The 26,568-nt window shown below is 46.1% G+C and overlaps 1 protein-coding gene across 1 annotated transcript in view; it reads left to right on the top strand.

Annotated features, from left to right (window-relative positions):
- Positions 1 to 225: 225 nt before the first annotated feature.
- The window catches only part of LOC126540431 (uncharacterized), a 35,322-nt gene continuing 8,979 nt past the window's right edge, over positions 226 to 26,568 (top strand). The window contains exons 1-4 of the mRNA XM_055076025.2: positions 226 to 355; positions 11,144 to 11,295; positions 19,837 to 19,904; positions 23,132 to 23,218. Coding sequence (XP_054932000.1) covers positions 242 to 355; positions 11,144 to 11,295; positions 19,837 to 19,904; positions 23,132 to 23,218 — 421 coding nt within the window. The 5' untranslated portion in view covers positions 226 to 241. The remainder of the gene's footprint in view (positions 356 to 11,143; positions 11,296 to 19,836; positions 19,905 to 23,131; positions 23,219 to 26,568) is intronic.

Below are 26,568 nucleotides of genomic sequence, written 5' to 3'. Positions count from 1 at the left end.
GGCAGATAAAATTGCAGCATCAAACTTTCTGTCTGCTCAGCTAGATCAAAATTATTGCAAACAAAATGAAAAAGAACAAATTTTGTAATCGATTCTCTTAGCAAAATGCTCAAGCGCTGGTACGTCCAACCCGCAATAAATTTCTCTCGATACATAGGCTTAAAATGGCCGTGCCGTATTCATATAAAATATGGTAGCGTAGCGTTCGGGTAAAAATCTCACGGCACCTGGACAAAGAAAAATGCGGCAAGCAAATATCATTGCCGTAGCGTGTATCTGCACCTTTTGCTTCACATGGCCGCCTGTTTTCGGTGATTCCAATACGGAGACAAAGGATGTCGTAGATATAATGAAGGCACGTATTATCCGGATTTTTTTTTCTCTGTAAACGTTTGCTGAACTCAGGTTCAACGATAGCCTTGTTTGGTTCTTCCCTCCCATTTTGTGGTTTGCACGTATGTATGTTTCTCTATGCCTAATTTTTGTGCCCTTCATATTGACCTTGACCCGTGGATTTATAAGTACAGAAACAAGTTAGAATTCCGACGTATGGTATTCAACTCCGTTCCCACAGCAGCGACGCCCTTGGCTCTAAGGGCACATTCAGACTTCAGAGTCGCAGAGGTCGTGCGACCGTCAGTCATCTCTGACCAAGCAGCGGCTCCACAACACCCACGATCACACTTGCAGGGCCACATCAGCGACCTGCGGGTCGCCTCCTCGTTCGAAACGAGAACTCTCGGGAACGATGTCGTTTCGTGTTTGCCACCGGCAATGACAACCAGATGCACAAAGTCTCACGCGCTACTTCTGGGGCATCGCTAATTGTTTAAGCGGTGTGCGACTCGAAGTCGCAAGGTTGGAAAATCAAGCAGCGTGCGAATGGCTTGCGATTCTCGCTTTTCGACCCATGCGACCATTGGCGACTGTCGCTTTGCGACCAGAACGATCGTGCGACCTCTGCGACTCGCAAGTGTTAATGGGCCCTAAGATCTACGTCGTGTACGCTTGTCTAAAAAGGCATTTGCAGATATAACTCGTGAAATGAAGCGCCTTTAGTTGACTCGCGCATGGTGCGTGTCGCAAAGAAATTATTTATTTCAAAAAACAGAAACGTGCGGGCACTGCCTAGCTGGCGATATATTCACACACACACACACACATATATATATATATATATATATATATATATATATATATATATATTAAGAGCGCTGTTTGTACAGACTGTCGTCGTCATTGCTACATACGACTCTCACCTACATCTTTTGGCTCGTGTGGTGCTTCGGCTCTGGCTCAGGTGACTGCTCTCAGAAAAAAAAAACAAGAATCGCATTGGTCGACGTCTCATTGTATACATACATGTCAATTTGGACTTTACTCACCGCTCTGTTTCTTGTTTCTAGATTTCCGTCCGTCCTCCGCCTAACTGCAGCTTCTTGGCCAATCCCCTTTAGTGGGCGCACGCCAATGTATAGGGAGGAAGCTTTTCTTCTAGGAAATCCAATGCGCGTCTTTAATCGCGCTTTTTTGCGCCTCTTCAAGGTAAAGCATGTAGTGTCTTTGGTTCCAGCACATTTTGAGGCTTTATAGAAGTTACTCTACCACTTGGAGGACCAACATGATGGGTGAGGGGTGCGTTCATCAGTAAACAGTGCAGCGCGTCCCCAGTCGTAATTATCGCCATGGAGGCAGATGAAAGCTTCGCCTACACTCGTTCCCGCAGTTCATGTAATTTGCATAATTTCATGAAATACGTCCCGTACGTAAGCCAACCTGCTGCACCAGGGGAATGCTGCTCTACTGGTTCCCTACAAATGATATACTGGCACACAGGTAACATATATGTAATAATCTTGTACGAACACGTTTGTTTTCTATATGTAGTTACATCAGCGGCCGCGGTAGGTTAGTGGCTGTGCCGGTGCGCCCGAGGTGGAGAATTAAATTCAGGCTGCTACTGTCATATTTAGATGAAGTCGAAGTTCCAAAATGCTCGTGTACATAAATTCAAGTTAAAGAACCGGAGGTAGGGAAAAATGCAGATATCCCGCGTCCCCTATGGTCTGCCTTTGAATGATATTCGTGGTTCCGCACGTGTACCCACAGAATACAAATTTTGGTGTTGTCACGTGATTGCGCGTGCACTGAAAATATTTCTTTTTATTCGTTTTAAGATCAACAGCCCATGCCAGGTAAACTCCAAAATAGAACTGCCAAGGTTCCTTTCCCTATACAATATAAATAAATAAATAAACTTCGCTCCACTTCTCTCGAACTGGTCACATTTAAAGGGGCCTGAACCAACCCTCGGGCTTGGTGAAATAAGTTAGTCCGCGGGTAGCATACGCTGTTGTGAACATCTCAGCCAAGTTCTGCTGTCGTACGCGGTCCATGGAGCTCGCAAGCGGAGCGCGAAATAACCTTTTTCTCAAACGGTCTGGCTTCAAAAACCCAATGCTCATCGCTCTTTTCTGTGTGCTTTATTTCGCCATAAAGCACACTCCAATACGCGGCTGTTATTGGTCGCGGCGCTCGGCTACACCGCGGCCGCCGCGAGGTGCCGCCACGAGTCCAGTGACTAAGCGCACTACGGCTCTCTGAGGACAGCCGCGTTTGGCTTACGTTTAGCGCAGCATAGGCACCAAATCAGAAATTTGAACTGCGCGCCACGGTGATGTCTCCGCCGTAGCCTTCGTAGTGCAAGGCATTGGAGGAGGAAGGGGAGCACAGATGAGGCCGTGTTCGATTGCCGATAACTCCGCTTCTGCTGAACGCATTGACGTACTTTTTGCGGCAAAGTGGTTCTTAAATAGCCCATCTTCACTTCAAATGTCTCTCTCCACTTCGATAAAAAGTGGCTCAGCGCCCCTTTAACGCAAAAGTGCGTGCGTATAAGAGCCAGCTTTGTCGACATATTATTGTTACGGGGATGTTGGCAGTATAGACAGACTGTATTTACAATGTATATACAAGAAGAGGCAATGGGGTTATGATGGCTGACTAGCAACAACACGCAGCAGCCAGCGTATCGCGATCTTTTTCTTCTTCTCTCTTCTTTTATCCTTCCGTAACAGGACCCCCGGGTGCTGAAGCGCCGTCTTGGCGCATGGTAGGCGAAGAACTGCGAGCGAAGTATGCCTTCAGCCGCGAAACATGCACGATGTCAATAAGCGGCGCACTTCAGGCTGGATGAAACTGTAACGCAGCGATCTGGTAATTTACGTCGTTAACTTGACGTAGGACTTCATATGGCCCTGTGTAGCGAAAGAGAAGCTTCTGGTAGAGGCCGAGCACCCAAGCACCTGGGGCGAACTGAACATCGCGATGGCACCGGTCGTAACGCTCTTTTTGCATATGCTGCGAGGCTAATAAAGGAGATCGGGCGACTTCACGCGCCATGTGAGTCAGATCGATGACTTCACGAGCGCACTCAGTGGCAACGCGTGGCACTGAAGGTAGGATGGTGTCAAACGGGCAATGTGGGGTCACGACCATACAACAGATAAAATGTTGAATATCCTGCGGTGACATGTCGGGACGAGTTATACGCGAATGTCACGTAGGCCAGCGTGGCGTCCCAGTCACAGCAATCGTTGGAAACGTACATCGACAGCATCTCTGTGAGTGTTCGGTTGAGACGTTCCTTAAGACCGTTCGTTTGTGGGTGGTAGCTGGTGGACAGCTTGCGCTCAGGGGCACAAGAGCTGAGGAGGTCGTCCACAACTCGAGACAAGAACGAGCGAACGCGGTCTGTAAGTAACTGTCGAGGCGCACCGGGCTGTAGAACGACGTCGTGAAGGGGAAAATCGGCGTTGTCAGTTGAGCAACAAGTCGGCAACAGCTTTGTTATCGCGTAGCGTCTCGCGTAATCTCTAGCGACGGTGATCCACTTATTCCCTCTAGTCGTCGTCGGAAAAAGTCCAAGCATGTCAAAGCCTACGCGAAAGAAAGGTTCAGAGGGAACTTCAACTGGATGGAGTCGTCCGACAGATGGCAGGGCAGGTTTCTTCCGGCGCTGACAAAATTTGCTAGTTGCGACATAATGACGCACATAGCGTTAGAGACCCGGCCAGAAGAACCGGCGTCGTACGCGGTCATATGTACGCAAAACTGCAAGCTGTCCCACCGTCGGGGCCTCGTGAAGTTGTTCGAGAACTACGGATCGCAGATGACAAGGAAGGACCAGGATCAACTCAGGGATATCAGGGTTGATATTGCGGCAGTAGAGGATGCCGTCGTGATGCACGAACATGCGGCACGTGCCGTCAGTGCTGCCACATTACACTCCGGCGATGATGCACTGTCAGGAAGCGTCGCGTTGTTGTACAGCGCGCGTGTTCTGTCATGTTAGTCAAAGCCATCACTCAGGTCACCGGGTCATGCGCAGCAGGATCGGGAGGATCCACGGGGTGACGAGAGATGCAGTCAGCGTCCTTGTACAGACGTCCAGACTTATAGTTGACAATAAATGAAATTTTTTGGAGCCGCAAAACCCAGCGACCAAGTCGTCCTGTGGGGTCCCCGAGGGAAGACAGGCAGCAGAGGGCGTGGTGGTCTGTAACTACCGAAAACGTGCGACCGTACAAATATGGCTTGAACTTGGTGACCGCCCAAACTAAAGCCAATCCCTCCCGCTCGGTGGTGGAATAATGTTTCTCAGTAGGTGATAGCAGGCACCAGGCGTAAGCTATCACACAGTCGGTACCATTCTGCTGTAGGGCGAGAACAGCGCCGATGGCGTGGCCGCTTGCATCAGTGTCCACTTCTGTTGTCGGTGCAGATGGATCAAAATGGGGAGGTTGCTCACGGCCCCGCGAAAACGGCGTGTTCTTCTTTTGAAGATCTGTCAAAGGCTGAGCAACGTGAGCGAAGTTTTTGACGAAATTGCGAAAGTAAGAACATAGGCCGACGAACCAGCGTACGTCAGAAGCTGAACGTGGCACAGGAAAGCTGCGAACGGTGCGAACCTTTTCCGTGTCTGGTTGTACACCAGAGGCTTTGACGAGGTGTGCCAACACGGTAATCTGACAGCATCCGAATTGACATTTTTTGATGTTCAGTTGGAGGCCAGCTTTTCGGAAGACCGCAAGAATTTCAGCGAGTCGGGTAACGTTGCTGCCGAAAGTGGGAGAAAAACAATAACGTCGTCTAGATAACAAATATAGGTGGTCTATTTGTAGCCTCGCAGAACAAAGTCCATCATACGTTCAAATGTCGCAGGAGCATTGGATAGGCTAAAGGGCATGACTTTGAACTGATATAAACCGTCAGGTGTGATGAAGGCCGTATACTCGCGGTCCATTTCATAACCTGATATCTGCCAGTAGCCGCATCGAAGATCAATGGACGAGAAGTATTTAGCTCCATCGAAGCAGTGCAAGGCGTCATCGATGCGTGGTAGGGGCTAGACGTCTTTTCGGGTGATCTTGTTTAAATGGCGATAATCTACGCAAAAACGCCAGGTACCATCTTTTTTTTTTTTTTCACAAGGATGACAGACGAAGCACAAGGGCTGGCTGATGGTTCGATCACCCCTTTGCGGAGCATTTTGTCAACTTATGTTTGGATGACTCTAAGTTCAGCATGCTATACACGATAGGGACGCTGACGAATAGGATTCGTGTTTCCAGTGTTGATACGGTGATGAACAACAGATGTTTTGCCTAAAGGCCTGTCACCGAAATCATAGATGTCACGGTACGATTCGAGGAGGAGACGTATGTCCGTGGCCTATGCATAGGTGAGGTCAGGTGCAGTCATCTTCGCGAAGTCATTCGTTAGTGAACCAGACCTCTGAGCTGCAATTGGCGCTAAGAAAGCACCCTCGGCATTCATACTTTCACTGTCAAATTCGAAAATATTGGAAACGCTGGCCAGGAGCATGCCGGCTGGAAGCACTTGAGGGCAGAGGCTGAAATTCCGAAGCGGAACAACGACACGGTTATTAGCAATCGTCACCAGCGCATGCGGAAGAGCAAAATTCCGGTACAAAAGCACGTCGGTGATGGGGCGAAGGACATATTCACCGTAACGAATCTGTGGCTGTGCGGTCAAAGCGACATAAGTGACTGCCTCAGGAAACGGACGCACATCTTGAAGCGAACACAAGTGCGGTGGAGCGGTGCTCGCAGCATCGGTGACTTGAGGCAGTTCCTACTGAAGAGCGCCGGTTGCGCAGTCTATGAGAGCGGAGTGATTGGATAAAAAGTCCAATCCAAGGATAACGTGGTGAGTGCAGTTGTCGGTCAAAGAAAAGAGACAGAAGTAGTGCGGCCGGCTACACTTAAACGCGTAGTACACAGTCCAAGAACAACCAGCCCGCCGCCTTCGGCCACACGAAGCACTCGGGTAGCTGATGAGGTGAGTACCTTCTTTAAACCTCTACGTAGGGTAGTACTCATCACAGATACGTGTGCTCCAGTGTCGATGATTGCTTCGACAGGTATGCCGTCTATTTTATCGTCAATAACACCTCTTTGTGGGCACAGACAGAGGGTTTGCTGCAGTAGTAGGCCATGCAGCGCCACCTTTGAGGGCTGCATTTCGTAGTTTTCCGAAAGGGTGGGGCCAAAAGCCACAGGGGACGAAAGGCGACGTGGCTGCGGCGAAAGGGAAGATGGGCGACGTGTTTGCGGTGAACGAGACTGGTGTCCGCGCGGTGATGGAGAGCGACTGTACCATGTGTTCCTAGCTGAGTTGTCGGCGCTGTTACACTCGGCGGTGGGCGAAACATTGCTGGTATTTCTGTTAAAACGGCTCAGGTTGGTCGGCGTACGAGGTGTTCAGGGCCACGAGTTGCGACAGTACCGGGCGACGACCAATTCGGCGAGAGGTGAAACATATCGGCTAATCGTCCGCAGTTCTCCACTCAGTCGGGTTGCGATAGCCTGGAGGCAAGCGTCCGGGTGGAGTGAAAATTGTAAAAGGGCGTTCGTTGGCTCTGGGGTTGACGACAGCACAGACAGAATGTAGGCCAATGTTTTCAAGTTCATGGCAAACGATGGCTTGTAGGATGTGAACTGAAAAAAGGGGTAGCACCAGGGCTACGCGAACAGAAAGCTGCGGGCTCTATCGCGTCTAGTTCATGTCGAACGATTCGCACCACGTCCTCTGATGGTGACGCATGCTACTGTGCGGGCCTATCTTCACACGTCGACGTTAAGGCAGTATTGGAAAGTCTGGTGAATGCTTGCAGGACGCGTCCACTTTTGGCCTGCTCAAATTGTCGGCACTCTTTGATGATAGCATCAAGTCTAGAGCAGCTTTTGCACATGACCAGATTAAACGCATCGTCAGCAATTCTCTTGAGAACATGCCCTACCTTCTCGGCTTCTGTCATGTCGTGATCGGCTTTACGACAAAGCGCCAGAACGTCCTGGATGTACGAAACACACGACTCCGTTAGAGATTGGGCACGCGACGCCAGTTCCTGCTTTGCGGCAATTTTACGGCTGGCTGGTTTGCCAAAAAACTCTGTTAACTTCTCTTTGCATTGGTCGCACTTGGTTAGCTCCTTTTCATGGTTTTCGAACCACATCTTTGCCGTGCCTCTTCAGTAGAACAACAGGTCAGCTAGCATAAGCGTAAGGTCCCATCCGCTGATTCCACTCACGCGTTTGTATACAGCTGCCCATTCTTCAACGTCGGTGCCATCAGTCCCGCACAAGGTTCCGGGATTCTTGGGTTGCACAACCACAACCGAAGGAAACGGTGACGTAGCTCGCGATGGTGAAGTTGTAGGCAGCAACGACGTTGATCCCGCGTGCTCACCGTCATTCATGGTGAGAATGGTGATGCGACGTCCACTGCGGAGCTCCATTTAAAGTCGTGGTACCCCACATATCCCACCAATATGTTGCAGGGATGTTGCAAGTATAGACAGGCTGTATTTACAATGTATATACAAGCAGAGTCAATGGGATTAAGATAGCTTACTAGCAACAACAGGCAGCAACCAGCGTCTCGCGATCTTCTTCTTCCTCTCTCTTCTTTGATCCTTCCATAACAATTTGTTTATTTAAAGAATGTCGCATGAATATTGTGTCAGAACATTGGGCCACAATTTAAACACCACGTAATCATATCTAAGCTTTCCAGAATTTCGAAAATACACCTTTCTTAGATAACATAATTATAGTCCCTAATCTAGATTGTCCAGAGAGGCGGACATTACTTGCACGACAACTGCAAGCACACATTCATCTAATTCAGAAACACTAAGTAACCTGTAAATTATTCAAATCACATATGTAATTTACGTACACATGCAGTTAATGCACATATTGGAATTTAGGAATTGTAGATGTCGATTTTTCAAGGCGTTTCCACTTGGAATGAATTTCCAGAACGACTTAAGCTGTAAAATATGCGCCAGCAAACTTACCGTAAAAATCAGTATTTCACTTAACTTTTTAACAAGACGCCTTTTAATGCACAGAGGCAGAAAAGTAGCTGGCACCCCCTTGCATTTACTATGAGATTTTCTCGATATTGTTTGACGGCTTTCTCGATATCTGTCACCGCAAAAGATTTGATGTGGTTTTTGAAGGGGGTCGATTCCGGAGGTCGTTTAATCGAAGACCTAAGTGTGTGTATCGTAGTACCATTCCATGACAAACGTCCTTGCAAGCACTCTACACCCATAACGTCACACAAATCAAAACGTAATTCGTCTATGCAGGGCCGTAAATTTCGCTGGAGCAACTATTGTGGTAGACACAAGGAATAAGTAAAGAAGATAGCAATGTAGTGGGCACAGAAGCACAAAAAGACAAGTAGCAGCCGCCAAATGCACATGGGAGAGCCTATTGCGGAATGTTCTCAACGTTTTTGTTCTCTATGAAATTGATTTCAATAATGCCGCGTGAGGAATATTTATAATACAAGACGACTTATTGGTAATGTTGCGTTTGATTAAGTGGTGTGAGAGAACCATTGAGCGAGGGCACAGTTTCGGCGTATCTAATTGTGAAACACCGATACCATGTTACGTGATTTGATCGAATGAACACAGACTCGGACTGACGTGATAGAATGCTACCGGATACTTTCACATAAAAAAGGAGTGTAACATAAATATTAGAAATTTAGTATTACCAAAGTGGCCATTGCCAATCATATGCTATTCAAATGGAAATTATGTATGGTTAAGAGATATCCATGAACCCACATGAAATGTGTCTGTTTTAGGTTGTGATTTAATAGTTATTACGTAGTACTGGTGTGCACTTCCTAGCACTTGTCTTTAGCCCAAACAAACTATTCCATCCGACCCGGCACACCAAGAAACTGGCCTTTAGATCCTAATAACATTTTTTTTGCCCATCAATGAGAGATGCTTATGTTCGTCAACAGTACACGCGTCATTTAGGCTCGTCTTCATGCAGTGGCTGGACTTTGACCGTAATGCGTCAAGCGGGAGACACATGGTGCGATTTTCCGTGCGATCTGTCGCACGGCGCGTCGTGTGCGACTTGCCGCATGCGGCGATTCGGGACACATGGTACGAATGACCGAGCGGCGGGTAGCTCCGCCCAGAACCGGCGCCCCTGCGTGGAAGCTCGGAATGCTGCGTAACTTCGAACGGAAAGTGAAAGCAAACGTATTTGCACAGCTCTCTTGTTTGAAACAAACGATGACAATATAAACACGCCTATGCAAGCACTGTAGACGTGTTTCCGCAAGGCCGCGTCAGCAGTAACGGCTCCTTTGACAGCCGCCGATGGCTATAGGAGCCGGCAGGCACAGCTCGCTCGGCCATCGAATCCGACACCGGTGGCGCTTGTGACACGATCGCTTGCAGCTCGTATAACGAAGCGTCTATGTTAGTCGGCACAACGTGTACACAGTTATCGTACGCTTAATTTGCAGCACATTTGATTTCATTGGCGCCGACGGAAGCGAACGAGCATGCCAGGCGAGCTTGCGATCGCTGGGAGACTGTGTAGGCCTAGCTCGCCGGCCGGCTATCCGAGGACGAGGGCCCATGCCGATGCGTCCGCAGCTCGTAATAAAGCGCCTAAATTCATCAGCACAATCAATGCCTGAACATTTATGTTTCTCTTAAGTGAAAATACGGTTAGTTTTCTCGGTGCCGTTAGTAGCGATGAGTAAACACGCCAGTCAGGCGAGCCGCTTCGTATACAGACGATTGCTGGCGCGTCTGCGCTTACAGCGTCCGATTACAAATCACGCCAACTATTTACTATATCGCACCAACATTTTATAACATGCACTCTTTCGAGGCCACTTTATTCTATCAGTTATTTCGTGTCAGAAACAAATTGCAGCTTATTTATGTGCCGCCGTCACCGGCGAGAAAGGCCTTCGTTTCGACCAGGGAGAAAAAAAAAACAGACATGATCGGAGCGGCGAGGCGCTTGCTCGCCGGCCCCGCCCCGTCGGGTCTACGTGGCCGTGACGTTCGCGCTACCGGCGCTGTCATTGGCTGCGGTCGCCCGACCGATGCGGCAGTCGCACGACAATATTCAGCGAGTTGGTCGCATGCGGGGCGTGCGATTCGGCGCCGCGTGCGGCGGAGTTGGTTGAGAACCTGTTGAGTGCGGCTGCCGGTGCGAATGGTCGTACGACCGATCGCACCCAAAATCGCACCATGTGTCTCCCGCTTCATTTGCCCATCGTGACGCTAAAGCATACAGATCGGTGGCAAAGGCAACCGGTGCAAGTGCAGAACAAGCTATAGCTGGAAAATTCCACGTACTTCTTGTGTCTTAGTTGACCGTAGCAAGACTGCCCTTAATATGACTGACCCTAATTTACCTCACTATCATGCGTGAACATGAAGTGTAGCGATTATATTTATTCCTCCTAATACTTGATCGACGGAAATGAATCGCTATTCTATGCAAGCGTACCTACTAAATATACAGAGGTAAGCTTCTGTTGCTATACTGAAGTCAAAAAGATATCTGCGGTTGGATAAATAGCGTCATTGCTTTGGAGCTGCAAAATGAAACAACGGAATAGTCGCGGAAGTGTTTTTTGAAACCTAACTTATAGGGTACTTGTAGCGCCTAACTACTCGGCACACTTGTTTGAAGCTATGATCGTCTGGTAGCTTCCATTTCGCGCTTCATATATTTGTTTGCCATCATTTAAATGCCACTGTATCATTTTACAGCTTTTTAAGAAGCACTCCTCTGGGGTCGCCATACTAGACACTGACAACGATGGAGATCTCGATTGTGTGACCGCCGTCCGAACAAAATATGATGACGATGGACCGACTGCTGATTACGTCTGGCTTCTCAAGGGCCTGAACGGCCATGTGAAGTGAGTTATGAACGTTTAGCCATAGAAGACTGAGTGATCGCTCAGGCCGACTATTGACAGAACGGCCAATCCTAAAATTGTCAATGTCTTAAAATACCTCTGCAATACGCCTCGATCGGCTTACAAACCGCAATGCTGCAACCTCTAGCAGGGGCTTAGGAAGGGGAGGGGGTTCTAATGGGGCTACGGCGCCGCCCGAAAGTTTTTCCTGCTTTCATGCAGCGCCGACCAAAGCAACTCCCGGCGCCGTAAATCACTCTGGATTTGGTCCAGAATGTCTTTTTCATGCTCGTAAAGATAATTATGCGCGAACATTGTGGACTCTGGCTGAGTTTATTCAGAACGCCCATGCACCTGGAGTCACATAACGCAAGGAGCCCCAGCCGAGCACAAAGTTTCGATGGTGTTTTGATTGCAAGCGATTACGTCGCGGCATCTTGCGGAGGCCGCGCATTCTACGGAGCCCACGGTTTCAGTTCTGAAACTTTATGGGTGTAAAGTCTTACAAACTTCTTAGAAACATTTTCTAAAGCCGCATTTTCTTAGAAACTTTCCTAAAGTCGCACATTGGACCATAAAATGAGACAAGCCAAATTAAAACACTGTCAGACAAGTTGACAAAGCGCGCAGCGAGGTCCCATGAGACGAAGCACTGTGATTAATCATTTGTGCCGTCTTGTGACAGAAAAGAATATCAACATTGGTCAATCCAAGAATTATCGATGTCTTACCAAGACTGCTCTACAATACACCTTGATTGGCTTAACGACAACAATGCTGCAACCTCTAGATATGTAGAATTCCCTGGAAAAAAATATACCGAATACCATGGCAATTTGGCTTAAGTTAGGTAACCTCGTAAATAAGGAAATACAGTCAAATCAGTTCTAAAGGTTACAGAACTACAAGATTGTGGAGCCGTATGAACTTTTCCCTGCTTTATTGTAGAGTTGTCTATGATGTATGCAGAAAGGACAAACAATCGGAATCACTAGATAAGTTTCCTGCGGTTTTTAACAGTGATGATTAAGTAGTTCCGAACATAATAATGAAAAGTTGGAGTTACGCTGAATAGGGGTGACTAATACTGAGCGCCTTCAAACCTTGTCAACCTCCGCAGGAATATTTAGATAACAGATCGAGCTGTTATTAAAGTTGCCCTAACGTTGCCTTGTGCTAAAATTTCGTGGATGAATTAGCCAAGCTTTTCGTTCGTAAGTGCGTTCGCTGTGGGACACTCGCAGATCGATTGTCCCACTGCGGCAGTGATACCTGGCCTAATACCGGGAAAGAAGGAGTTCTTCGATGGCGAATCTTTCTTACTGATAACCAGAAAATGAGGAAAACACCAATGCGAAGCTGTTTGGGGCATAAACACAAGACTCGTCAGGGGTCACTGTCTCAGGTTAATAAAGCTCGTGGATAGTCCATCGTAGTCCACACACCACAGAGGACCAGCCAATTATTCCGCCATGTCAAGGGTGCTGCGCTGATGAAATGCATCGTGTCTAAAGCTAGCCTTCTCCGCAGCTCGGCCAACGTCGAGAACGCAGCGGTGGCTCGACAGATGGCATTTGCACTCCTTCGAATTTGGTGCATGAGCGCTCTGAGCCATGCAAATGTGTTTCACCTACCATCATGGTATCCGCCAGCGCAGATGTTGCTGCTTACACCACGGCTTTAACGCTGCGCTATGCGCGTTCTGCCAGTAATCGTCGCAAACACCCTCGTTGACGCAAATGCTAGAGCGCGGTGCGAGATAGATCCTATTGTACATAAGCGCTTGTGCACCCGGCACGCGCCCATGGGCACCGTTTATAACAGTCCTGGCACTGCACCGAATCGTAAAAGTGGCCACGCCTCCACAGCGTAAACCATTCCCCCCTCCTGCACTTGCCTGCGCAGACGTTAATTCTGGCTACAAACGAGCCTTCAAATATCAGTAAAACTAGCTAGATTCATATAGCCTCGTGCATCAATGTTGGGGTTATCATCAGAACTTCACTGGTTGACCGGCTAGCTTTCACGCATGATTATAACATACTACGCTATATGCATCAAGACACAAAGCATTATGACATTTTCAAAGCTGCGTTGCATATTCTTCAATAACGATCAAATCTCGCAATAAACTGCACGTTCAGTTTAGTTTTACTGAAGCGGTGTAAAAAACAACAAATATCAGCTCGTCTATTGAGTCGCCAGCTTCCAATAATAGGGCTAAAATTTTCAGCGAATAAATGTGCCTCCAAAATTGCAATTTTATGGCGTTATGTAATATTGGTAAAGATAAATTAATTTAGTGAATAATATTTAGAGAAAAGTAGTTAGTTAACTCAAGTCTAAATATTTTAAGGCAGTTTGTCGTGTGCGTATCATGGCCACGCACGCTTATATCGCCTTCCGTTTCTCTACCACGGGATGCGCTTTAAAACCACGGCGCTGTAATTTTGCTTCAGAGACTTTCCTTCCCTCCCTTCTTCTCCGCCCTTAAACTGACTCTCTTAACTACTACACACAGAACAAAGCAACAGCGCGCGCATTAGATCCCATAGATGAGATGAATATTTACAATTAGTATTAGGGTTATAATTATATTCGAGTGCTGATTGCTGTGCTATCGTTTGTTAGCGAAGCTTTCCCTCAAGTCTAAATATTTTAAGGCAGTTTGTCGTGTGCGTATCATGGCTACGCACGCTTATATCGCATTCCGTTTCTCTACCACGGGTGCGCTTTAAAACCACGGCGCTGCAGTTTTGCTTTTCTTTTCTTTCTTCTTCTCCGCCCTTAAACTGGCTCTCTTAACTATACTACACGCAGAGACAAAGCAACAGCGCGCGCATGCGATCCCATAGATAAGATGAATATATATATATATATATATATATATATATATATATAGAAAACTATCAGTCATAGCTTTCGTAGTATAGCCCTCTGGGCCGTTTCCTTTTTTTTTTTTTTCGAAAGTAGTCCTATTAGGGTTATTATAATTACACGAAGGTATTTCGCCCTCATCAGCAGCAGTCCTTGGTATAGTTATTCTGGCGGCTAGCTTCCCACGCTATGCGTGCCGCCATCGCACCTGGTTAAGCTTTTCCTAGACGCTAGAGGTATGCTTTGTCCGCGCAACCTTGAGCGATCGGAAAGCGCGTTTCCCCCTCTTGGCCGGCGGAGAAGGGAGGCTTCGTTCCGGCCGCGAAGCTCTCCACATCTCTGTAAGGTGCCTTGTGGATGTCTCGTGCTGACGATGCCCTCTCGGTGAGCGCATATTTCCCCCCCCCCTCATCTTTTAAGAGGTTCAATACATACAAGCATTTGTCTCGCAAACCAGATTTTTTTCAAGGGAATTTTCCACGTCTCAGTAATTTCTCTCGTCGTATTCGAGTGCTGATTGCCGTGTTATAGTTTGTTAACGAAGCTTTCCCCTCAAGTCTAAATATTTTAAGGCAGCTTTCCTAGCCTCTAAAGCCGCTCGAGTTGGCTCTTCTCCTCGAGCGGCCATTTTTGCTAGAAAGTATGCCTTCCAACCACTCGGAAACCGACTATCGCGGACAACATGAGTCTCTTTCCACGTAAGTGTGAGGCTCGGAGCAGGAGCTATGGCGCTTGAAAGTAGCCTGGGGCCTGACGAACCAACCGACTGAGCTATCTTTCCGGGCAACATCGAAGGGTCACGAGTTCAAATCACCTGTTATGTTCCTTTTTTTTTTCGCCCCTTTTTCTTTTTTTTTTCTTTCTTTTAATGTCTTTTCCTTTATTTTATCACTGTACGGGAACCCCCCTAAAAAAAAAAAAGAAAAAAAGAAAGAACGATATATATCTTCAAATATGTATGGCCTCACACTCACATGTGCAGGTCATAAATACCAGGTTCTGTAGCCGAGTGCCATCCATGGGGTATAACCGAGCTCAGATTGGTCCACCTTGACTGACCAAATAGGGCACCACTGTAGGTTAAATGAGGCGTACAACTCCTGCGGCACCCGCCGTGGTTGCTCAGTGGTTATGGTATTAGACTGCTGAGCACGAGGTCGCGGGATCGGACCCCGACCACGGCGGCCGCATTTCGATGGGGGCGTTATGCGAAAACACCCGTGTACTCAGAATTAGCTGCACGTTAACGAACCCCAGGTGGTCGAAATTTTCGGAGTCCTCCACTACGCCGTGCATAATCAGAAAGTGGTTTTGTCACGTACAACCCCATATATTAATTTTTAATTTAACTCCTACGGGGACGGTAGAGTATCCGTCTCCAGTGCAAGAGGACCGTGATTCAAATCCCGGTGCTGCGCTATTCTCCACCGGAAAATACAAAAAAAAAAAACCGTGTGTTGAGAAAATTGCACGAACAGGCTTGGAGTGTGGCCTGATCCCGGTGACCAGAACCGGTAACGCACTCTCTCACCAGAGCAGGATTGGCCACCCTGGTGCAGTACTTGGCCACAACCTCCTATATGAATACAACAATCGAACCCCGGCCCTCAGTCCCCAGCAGCCGCGAAGCAACTGACCACGGCGGCGGTCAGATCTGTGACGCTGCAGAGGGTGCTAAGAATACCTGGCTCCGGACAGGCCGCCATTGGAATCTGAACCTGGCAACGTTTAACGTTAGAACGCTATCTAGTGAGGCGGGTCTAGCAGTGTTATTGGAGGAATTAGAGGGTAGTAAATGGGATATAATAGGGCTCAGTGAGGGTAGGAGGACAAAAGAAGCATATACAGTGCTAAAAAGCGGGCATGTACTGTGTTACCGGGGCTTAGCGTAGAGACGAGAACTAGGAGTCGGATTCCTGATTAATAAGGAAATAGCTGGTAACATACAGGAATTCTGTAGCATTAACGAGAGGGTGGCATGTCTTGTTGTGAAACTTAATAAGAGGTACGAAATGAAGGTTGTACAGGTCTACGCTCCTACATCTAGTCATGATGACCAGGAAGTCGAAAGCTTTTATGAAGACGCAGAATCGGCGATGAGTAAAGTCAAAACAAAATACACTATACTGATGGGCGACTTCAATGCCAGGGTAGGCAAGAAGCAGGCTGGAGACAAGTCAGTGGGGGAATATGGCATAGGCTCTAGGAATAGCAGAGGAGAATTATTAGTAGAGTTTGCAGAACAGAATAATATGCGGATAATGAATACCTTTTTCCGCAAGCGGGTTAGCCGAAAGTGGACGTGGAGGAGCCCGAATGGTGAGACTAGAAATGAAATCGACTTCATACTCTGCGCGAACCCTGGCATCATTCAAGATGTAGACGTGCTCGGCAAGGTACGCTGCAGTGACCACAGGATGGTAAGAACTCGAATTAGCCTAGACTTGAGGAGGGAACGAAAGAAACTGGTACACAAGAAGCCAATCAATGAGTTAGCGGTAAGAGGGAAACTAGAGAAATTCCGGATCAAACTACAGAACAGGTATTCGGCTTTAACTCAGGAAGAGGACCTTAGTGTTGAAGCAATGAACGACAACCTCATGGGCATCATTAAGGAGTCCGCAATAGAAGTCGGTGGTAACGCCGTTAGACAGGAAACCAGTAAGCTATCGCAGGAGACGAAAGATCTGATCAAGAAACGCCAATGTATGAAAGCCTCTAATCCTACAGCTAGAATAGAACTGGCAGAACTTTCTAAGTTAATCAACAAGCGTAAGACAGCGGACATCAGGAACTATAATATGGATAGAATTGAACAGGCTCTCAGGAACAGAGGAAGCCTAAAAACAGTGAAGAAGAAACTAGGAATAGGCAAGAATCAGATGTGTGCGTTAAGAGACAAAGCCGGCAATATCGTTACTAATATGGATGAGATAGTTCAAGTGGCTGAAGAGTTCTATAGAGATTTATACAGTACCAGTGGCACCCACGACGATAGTGGAAGAGAGAATAGCCTAGAGGAATTCGAAATCCCACAGGTAACGCCAGAAGAAGTAAAGAAAGCCTTAGGAGCTATGCAAAGGGGGAAGGCAGCTGGGGAGGATCAGGTAACAGCAGATTTGTTGAAGGATGGTGGTCAGATTGTTCTAGAGAAACTGGCCACCCTGTATACGCAATGCCTCATAACCTCGAGCGTACCGGAATCTTGGAAGAACGCTAACATAATCCTAATGCATAAGAAAGGGGACGCCAAAGACTTGAAAAATTATAGACCGATCAGCTTACTGTCCGTTGCCTACAAAGTATTTACTAAGGTAATCGCAAATAGAATCAGGAACACCTTAGACTTCTGCCAACCAAAGAACCAGGCAGGATTCCGTAAAGGCTACTCAACAATAGACCATATTCACACTATCAATCAAGTGATAGAGAAATGTGCAGAATATAACCAACCCTTATATATAGCTTTCATTGATTACGAGAAAGCGTTTGATTCAGTCGAAACCTCAGCAGTCATGGAGGCATTACGGAATCAGGGTGTAGATGAGCCATATGTAAAAATACTGGAAGATATCTATAGCGGCTCCACAGCCACCGTAGTCCTCCACAAAGAAAGCAACAAAATCCCTATAAAGAAAGGCGTCAGACAGGGAGATACGATATCTCCAATGCTATTCACAGCATGTTTACAGGAGGTATTCAGAGGCCTGGAGTGGGAAGAATTGGGGATAAAAGTTGATGGAGAATACCTTAGCAACTTGCGATTCGCTGATGATATTGCCTTGCTTAGTAACTCAGGAAACCAATTGCAATGCATGCTCACTGACCTGGAGAGGCAAAGCAGAAGGGTGGGTCTAATAATTAATCTGCAGAAAACTAAAGTACTGTTTAACAGTCTCGGAAGAGAACAGCAGTTTACGATAGGTAGCGAAACACTGGAAGTGGTAAGGGAATACATCTACTTAGGGCAGGTAGTGACCACGGATCCGGATCATGAGACTGAAATAACCAGAAGAATAAGAATGGGTTGGGGTGCGTTTGGCAGGCATTCTCAAATCATGAACAGTAGGTTGCCACTATCCCTCAAAAGGAAAGTGTACAACAGCTGTGTGTTACCAGTACTCACATATGGGGCAGAAACCTGGAGGCTTACGAAAAGGGTTCTGCTGAAATTGAGGACGACGCAACGAGCTATGGAAAGAAGAATGATGGGTGTAACGCTAAGGGATAAGAAAAGAGCAGATTGGGTGAGGCAACAAACGCGGGTAAACGACATCTTAGTTGAAATCAAGAAAAAGAAATGGGCATGGGCCGGACATGTAATGAGGAGGGAAAATAACCGATGGTCACTAAGAGCTACGGACTGGATTCCAAGGGAAGGGAAGCGTAGCAGGGGGCGGCAGAAAGGTAGGTGAGCAGATGACATTAAGACGTTTGCAGGGACAACATGGCCACAATTAGTACATGACCGGGGTAGTTGGAGAAGTATGGGAGAGGCCTTTGCCCTGCAGTGGGCGTAACTAGGCTGATGATGATGAGTTAGTTAACTGTCATATTGACATTTATAACATCAATTATAATGTCCGCCACAATTGTGGGTGAATCTTGGTACAATCCTTTTCTGCCGAGCATTGTTTCGAATGGAGTATTCTTATTAAACACGAATGAACCTTGCTGAAATGCCGAATGCTTCATTTCTTAGATAATTTAGTATCGCTTGCAGTAGCCCATGCCTGTAGCCGTCTCACTAGTAATGTTACATGATCCTTCCTCCACATTGCGGACTTCCTCAAGACAGATTTCCCACATTCAGTGTCCCTGTGATTTTATTTATCAATGAATTCGCCCTTGCGTAGCTATCTGCTAACCTCAAGGCAAGCTAAGATGCTAGCACCACCGCCCCGGTAAGGCGTTGGTTCCAGGTTCAAATACAGGACCAGGCCTAAGTTTTCTTCAAATGCGGGTCTTTCTGAAACCCGTATGGGTTTCCTTTGTCGGTTCTTTCTACAGTGTGGGTGGAACACTATTTTTCCCTTTCACATTGTAATACAATCTGTTTCTTTTGTTTGTTGTTGTTATTGTACAATCTCTTACCATGGAGAGCACAATATAACGAAATGCGCCGATAAACAATTCCTGCCTTCCAGAGGACTCTCCGGCATATATTATAAGACTGGGCGTACTATCAAATCATCCATAAATTATATGTAGAATTAAAACGTTAGTGACCATACTTTTACAACGGGAAATTACCCGCTGTGGTTGCTCAGTGGCGATGGTGTTGGGCTACTGAGCGTGAGGTTGCGGGATCGAATCCCGTCCATGGCGGGCCCTTTTCGATGGGGACGAAATGCCAAAACACCCGTGTAATTAGCTTGTAGCTTTATGTACACGTTAAAGGACCTCAGGTGGTCGAAGTTTCCGGAGTCCCCCACTTCGGCGTACCTCGTAATCAGAAGGTGGTTTTGGCACGTAAAACCACATAATTTAAAGAAACACCGGAAATTGCTTATGAGGAATTGGTTGAAACGGTCAAATGTTGTATCAACAACAAATATCATCCACCGGCTTTAAATGGAGAAAGCAACGATAAGCAATCTTTCTTGCTCCTTTTATTTTTTCGATAAATTTCTCAGGTGCTCACATCTTTAACGAACATTTCAGAAAGAACATCACGTACCACTTCGAGAAAGGAGACGCACCGGACAAGGCGTTCGTCACCATCGATGATGGTAACTATAAAATACCTCAGTCCAATGTGTGTGCAGGCAATAGCATTGCACTCGAAACATATCGTTCCGCAGTGTTACTTGTTCTTGGGAGCCCCCATAAAGAAGTTGTTATCGCATTTTGTTTGCATGCTTGACATGCGCGTTGCTCAACTTTGTCAGTTTGCTGTTCGCGACGTGGCATTAGTGGGCTCATGGCGAATGCTTTGGAGTGGGCGTGTACACGTACGAATACTCGCCTCAGTATCGGCACGGGTGCCTTTCTCGCACCGATTGTTAACGGTCGCTGTCGGCTACACCACCAGACTAGCTTCCTCACCGTGCACCAATTCACCCTAATAAAGCTTCCTCCAAGGACCCTGGACTGCTGTTGCTGTACAGGCACTATCACGTTACACGTAACAATACTGCGGAGTGGAAGGCCACTGTTTTGTCCATTATTTTATCATTTCAAACCTACAGCTAACATTCCATAATAAAGGAGCACACAACGAAAAGTTACCGCCTGAGTAGAGGCACAGAAGCCGTTAGCAAGCGCATAAAATCAGTGGCGCCTGTAGAAACGAAGTTATATTTAGGTGATGAATGTAGGGAAATGAAGCCATTGCTTAGACACATAAGTGAAAGATAAATAAAAGTTAGCATGAATCAATATCAACGGCAAAGAACAAACGACTTTTGCGGAAAATATTACGAGGCCTAACTTAGCACGGACTCTGGTTTCAAAATATCATAGCATATTACGGAAGCTACACAGTGGCGTGCCTTTATGAGAACCTCAAAAAAACAATCCGTAAATTATATAAGAATATTTATCATTTACGTAACACAATTTATAGCAGCCTAGGTCAATGGTTATCAGGCAGTTATATCATTTTCAATAGCTGCGTTTGTTGAGGTCACTGGATATCTACAGGTTCTGTAACATGAAAAAGAAATGGATCTTATACTAGACGCAACCAAACAATAAAACGGGAGGTGGGATAACTTAATTTTGAACTATATTTTGTTTCAAGCGGCCTTATTTGTCAAGACACCATTACAGTTGGGAGTGGTACAGCCCCGATCCCATACGCACATTGCATCAGATTAACTGCTTCAGAATTAAAAGAATAGCAAGTGTTGGAACATAGACACTTACGGCTATATTGTGGCGCATGTATAACACCTTAGTCCTACATAAAGAAAGCAACAAAATCGCAATAAAGAAAGGCGTCAGGCAGGGAGATACGATCTCTCCAATGCTATTCACAGCGTGTTTACAGGAGGTATTCAGAGACCTGGATTGGGAAGAATTGGGGATAAGAATTAATGGAGTATACCTTAGTAACTTGCGGTTCGCTAATGACATTACCTTGCTTAGTAACTCAGGGGACCAATTGCAATGCATGCTCACTGACCTGGAGAGACAAAGCAGAAGGGTGGGTATAAAAATTAATCTGCTGAAAACTAAAGTAATGTTTAACAGTCTCGGAAGAGAACAACAGTTTACGATACGTAGCGAGGCACTGGAAGTGGTAAGGCAATACATCTACTTAGGGCAGGTAGTGAGCGCGGATCCGAATCATGAGACTGAAATAATCAGAATAAGAATGGCGCGTTTGGCAGGCATTCCCAGATCATGAACAGCAGGTTGTCATTATCCCTCAAGAGGAAAGTGTGTAACAGCTGTGTCTTACCAGTACTCACGTACGGGGCAGGAACCTGGACGCTTACGAAAACGGTTGTACTTAAATTGAGGACGACGGACCGAGCCATGGAAAGAAGAATGATGGGTGTAACGTTAAGGGATAAGAAAAGAGCAGATTGGGTGAGGGAACAAACGCGAGTTAATGACATCTTAGTTCAAAATCAAGAAAAAGAAATAGGCATGGACAGGACATGTAATGAGGAGGGAAGATAACCAATGGTGATTAAGGGCTACGGACTAAATTCCGAGAGAAGAAAAGCGTAGCAGGGGTAGGCAAAAATTTAGGTGGGCGGATGAGATTGAGACATTTGCAGGGACAACATGGCCACAATTAGTACATGACCGGGGTAGTTGGAGAAGTATGGGAGAGGCCTTTGCCCTGCGGTGGGTTAACTGGGATGATGATGAAGATGATGATGATGATGATGAAATCATCCCTGGATTTGCGAAGAGGAGCGCAGTGAAGGGCCGATGCAGATGTACCATTGCTGTGCGACGTGCAGGTGCGACAACAGGCGCAGTACTGCACCTGTTGCACTAGAACAAAAATCAAAGGCTACCGAGCTCGTTGAAATCTAGCCTAGGTGTAGAAGTTGTTGCCAAATTTGAACCTAATAAACCAAACAGGTTCACCTAATAATAATTCGCAGAACGTTATGTCGGCGTTCTCAATTGCGTCTATGCGTAACATGCATACCTGCAATGAAAGATAAGGCAGGTATGCCTAACATGCAGCTTGAGACGGCGCTTGCACATTCGTGAATCGAATCGCCGAATCATATTTATCGGCGTAACCTCGTCCACACATGGTGTTAGATTTGTGGCACTCGCACTTCGAACAATGTTTTCTTTTTTATTTTGTCGATTTTTATCTATGCCAAATATTCCATGTGATTACAAGTCCTACAGTAATCACGGAAACGAAACTCTTAACTGTAAAGATTATGTTAAGTGACTGAGGGAAACACATTGCATATCTGGCGGCTACAAGTTAAAAGCAATGGCACATTGTATTTTACTTCGAAGAAAAATAACAAATCCTTTTGTGAAAGTAACAATCCTCATGCTCGAATAACTCAAATGCCATATTAGTGTTCTCATAAGAGAAACAACGTCCTTGCAAATGGCGTCAAGGAAATCTGCAAGCATGGCGTGTTCTGGCCTTGTATTGCAAGCAGATGGTGTACGTGCCAATAAATTGCGCATTCATTTGAGAATCTGTATGTGTATCAATGTGCTCTTCATGCATTTAATATTTCACTTGACTTCAGTACTTAGTAAACTGTTGGAATATCGTCATTTTTTCTAACTGAAACGGTACCGTAAATAAACTGAGAATCATAGTGAACGAAGCATCAAATGAGAAATCGCCATATAATATTCAAAGATGTCTCTCTTTTTTTTTCTTTGGCTAAATTATAGATTAACAATGTTGATATTGAATTTTCTTTCCGGAAGCTATGTTTGCTGTAATGTTATCACTCGTGCCGAGCAAGACAAGGACCTACTATGAGCCTCAATTTCTTTCATAATTTTACAGATGACGGTCAAATGCAGGAAGCGAGAGCCCTCTATGACGACTACCAGACGTGCGCCGTGTTGGAGTTTCCATATAAGAGAAATCCACGTAAGGAAGTTCTATGTCATAGTGGACACGTACGGCCGACATAGCGACTGTGTCTGTTAAATTCAAAAGGTTTGAGGCGGCGATGCTAATATATATAAATACTATAAGCGCACAGCCCCTGCAAACTTCACTGAAATACGGGAGCGACGTGGCCACCAGGTATTAGATAACTTAGCTTGTGAATTAATTTTCTCATAGGCTGTTTATCTCAATTTGCACCTGTTCCTATATCATTGGCCTTGGCTACTGCCAAGGAATAACAATATCGCAAACGTCATTTTAGCCTTGGTACCCCACAAGATACAAAGCGACATTGTGCCATGTTGGCCGCCGTTTTTGCAACATTCAATGCGACAGCTGTCTTCACAAAAAAGAGCCCACCGAGACTAGAACACTTGCTGAAAACTGCTCTTAACTTAGGCCTTAGACTGGACAGTACGAACGTGCGCTGAAGTCTGCTAGGAATCTGAGCATCATCAGCCTAACAACTAATCACTGTTAGCTATTTTCACATGCTGTGTGCTTCCTTTCTAGGGTACGTAGCCGCTACGCATTGATAAGCTATATACAGAACGGAGGAACACTGTCCTTACCCTGTATTTAGAATCAGAAAGGTGACTAAAGCTTAATCCACATGGACCTCCGTATTGTTATTGCACACATTATTATGTTCCGTGCCCTGTGTGCTAAGGAACTTGCAATGTTTAGCCTGACAGACAGTTATAATAAATCCTTATTGGAGATGTGTAATTAACTCTACAAGATTCTGCAGAAGGTATCGGCCATGGCAATATTTGTAGATGTGAACCAAGCTACAGGAATTAACTTGTTTGTTTGCTAGAGTTAAGATACCTAAACAGTTTTTATATATTTATTTCCAAGAAAAGTCACCATATGAAAAAAAGAAAGCTTACTGTGCACTCTGCATACCAGCTAAACATTAGTCAGGCTCAAATAAAAAAGAAAAAAAAAACATTATGGGAGAACTGCAACATCTATCCTGGGTACATCCTGCGTGACTTTTGTTATTGGTAGCAATATATCACATATACAAAATTATTAAGCCAGAGTGCGAAGTAATAACTCTGCTTCATTGTATGTACAGATAAAGCTGAACTAATGCTTCTTCAAGAGCCCCGGATACAAATGTTCGTAATACGCTACATTTGATTGCCGTCTGTTTACCTCGTTTAATAGGAAGAACGGGATATCGAACAGATATCGTGTTGTGCTTGGTTTGCGTAACAAAACAAATATGTGCACTGGCTAATGAGACTAAGCGGATTCCTACGTGAGCCAGCAACTATACGTCGTAGCCCTTTTATCAAAATACTTCACCAATGTAGAAGGACGTTTGTCAAAACAAGGCATCTCTATAGTCAGCCCATTACAGTCGCGCACTTTTATTGTCGCAATCTTTATTAAACATGCACAGTTTCATTTTTTTGTAGACTACTCAAATAAAGGCAATGTCATCGCCGTTGCTCATTGTAACTTCTATACAGGTGCACCATATTAACAAGTTAATTTTCGCCACTATGCTAATTGTTCAACTAAATATTTTGATTTCTTGTTGAATTAATCGCCACCTCATCGAGTAATTTGGATGAAGGGTTATAATTGTGCTATTAGTCTCGGTAATGACGACATTTTTGAGTCAGTTTAAGGAAAGATTGCCTCCTAAAGGATGCTGGTACATCGTCTACAGTGTTGTCAAAACAAGTAGTAAATCCTTTTACAGCGAAGCTGTTAAGGGCGTCTTTCCCGAGGATCGTGTCCATGTGTCGACACAAAACTCGAGCCTTCTCCTCCGGCGTCCGCGGCAGTCGCCATTGGCCGATTTCGTCTCCAGTTTCTCGCGAACGCTCTGTAGCTCTCAATATAATGAAGGTATCTTGGAAAAACATTATACTGATATTGGTCGCTGACTCTATCATTACGCCGAGTTTCATTTACTTGTTGTAATTAGTTTGTTCACAGTAACGTTGTAAACACTACAGGATTTTCGTCTGCTGTCAATACGTAGCCGTCTACGGAGAAAGTATGGGTACAGAAAACGGCTGTACCTCTTCTTTTATGGAAACTATTCCGAAACCAATTATATGACAATTTGCAGCTAAGACACCTGTAACATTACGTCGAGGAGGAGAAACAAACTTTCGTAGAACCCAGCAGTTTAGTTGGCTGGGCCTAGGCCTCCCACGTGGGACGACGAGGTCTTGCCTCGTCGCGGCCTCGCAGGCTTGCCGCGTAGCACAGAGTTGATCGTCGAGGTGTGAGCTGCGCAGGGTGTCGTGCCATCTCGACGAGAGAGTCACATTATTAATTGTCAGATATTGGTGTTTACCAATAATCGACTTTACCAATTGTCGGATATTGGTGTCTTACCAGTACTCACATACGGGGCAGAAACCTGGAGGCTTAGTAAAGGGTTCTACTTAAATTGAGGACGACGCAACGAGCTATGCAAAGAAGATTGATGGGTGTAACGTTAAGGAATAAGAAAAGAGCAGATTGGGTGAGGGAACAAACGCGAGTTAATGACATCTTAGTTGAAATCAAGAAAAATAAATGGGCATTGGCAGGACAAGTAATGAGGAGGGAAGACAACCGATGGACATTAAGGGTTACAGACTGGATTCCAAGGGAAGGGAAGCGTAGCAGGGGGCGGCAGGAAGTTAGGTGGACAGATGAGGTTAAGAAGTTTGCAGGGACAGCATGGCCACAATTAGTACATGACCAGGGTAGTTGGAGAAGTATGGGAGAGGCCTTTGCCCTGCAGTGGGCGTAACCAGGTTGTTGATGATGATGATGATGACGATGATGATTGTTTACATTCTCATAGCAAGAGGGGAAGCGATGCTGCCTGAGTCTTACAGATTTTGCAAGTGTTACTGGGTAGATGTCTGGGTAGATACTGGGGTAACGTATTAGTGAAGGGTGCGTGTTTGTCTGTAACAGGCGAAGCGTGGTTGCCTGCGCTCTCGTGAGCTTGTGATGAGGGATGAGGAAGGTTCTTCTTTCGAGATAGAACGATCTAGTAAGTTCGTTGTAGCTGGTGAGGTGATCGCATTCCGCGGGTGCACCTGCGCTGTCTCTGGCACGGTTGAAAAGGCCTCGCGCTACGGAGTGAGCAACCTCGTTGAGGCTGTGAAGTGCGGATGTACGACGTCGGCGTGCGCTAGGAACCTAACGAGGCTGATTTGACTTTCGGGTGAGTGAGGCGCTTGGTGTAGGATGCGTAGTGCTTGTTGTGAAATAGGACGTTTGTTGTAATGGCTGATTGCCGTGCGGGAATCGTTCACGATGCTGAGGCAGTCCGGATCGAAGGTGGCCAGGGTGGTGGCCAC

The sequence above is a fragment of the Dermacentor andersoni genome, chromosome 2 (genome assembly GCF_023375885.2).
Source record: "Dermacentor andersoni chromosome 2, qqDerAnde1_hic_scaffold, whole genome shotgun sequence".
In the NCBI taxonomy this organism is placed as follows: Eukaryota; Metazoa; Arthropoda; class Arachnida; order Ixodida; family Ixodidae; genus Dermacentor; species Dermacentor andersoni.
This window is presented reverse-complemented; position numbering and strand designations above follow the sequence as displayed.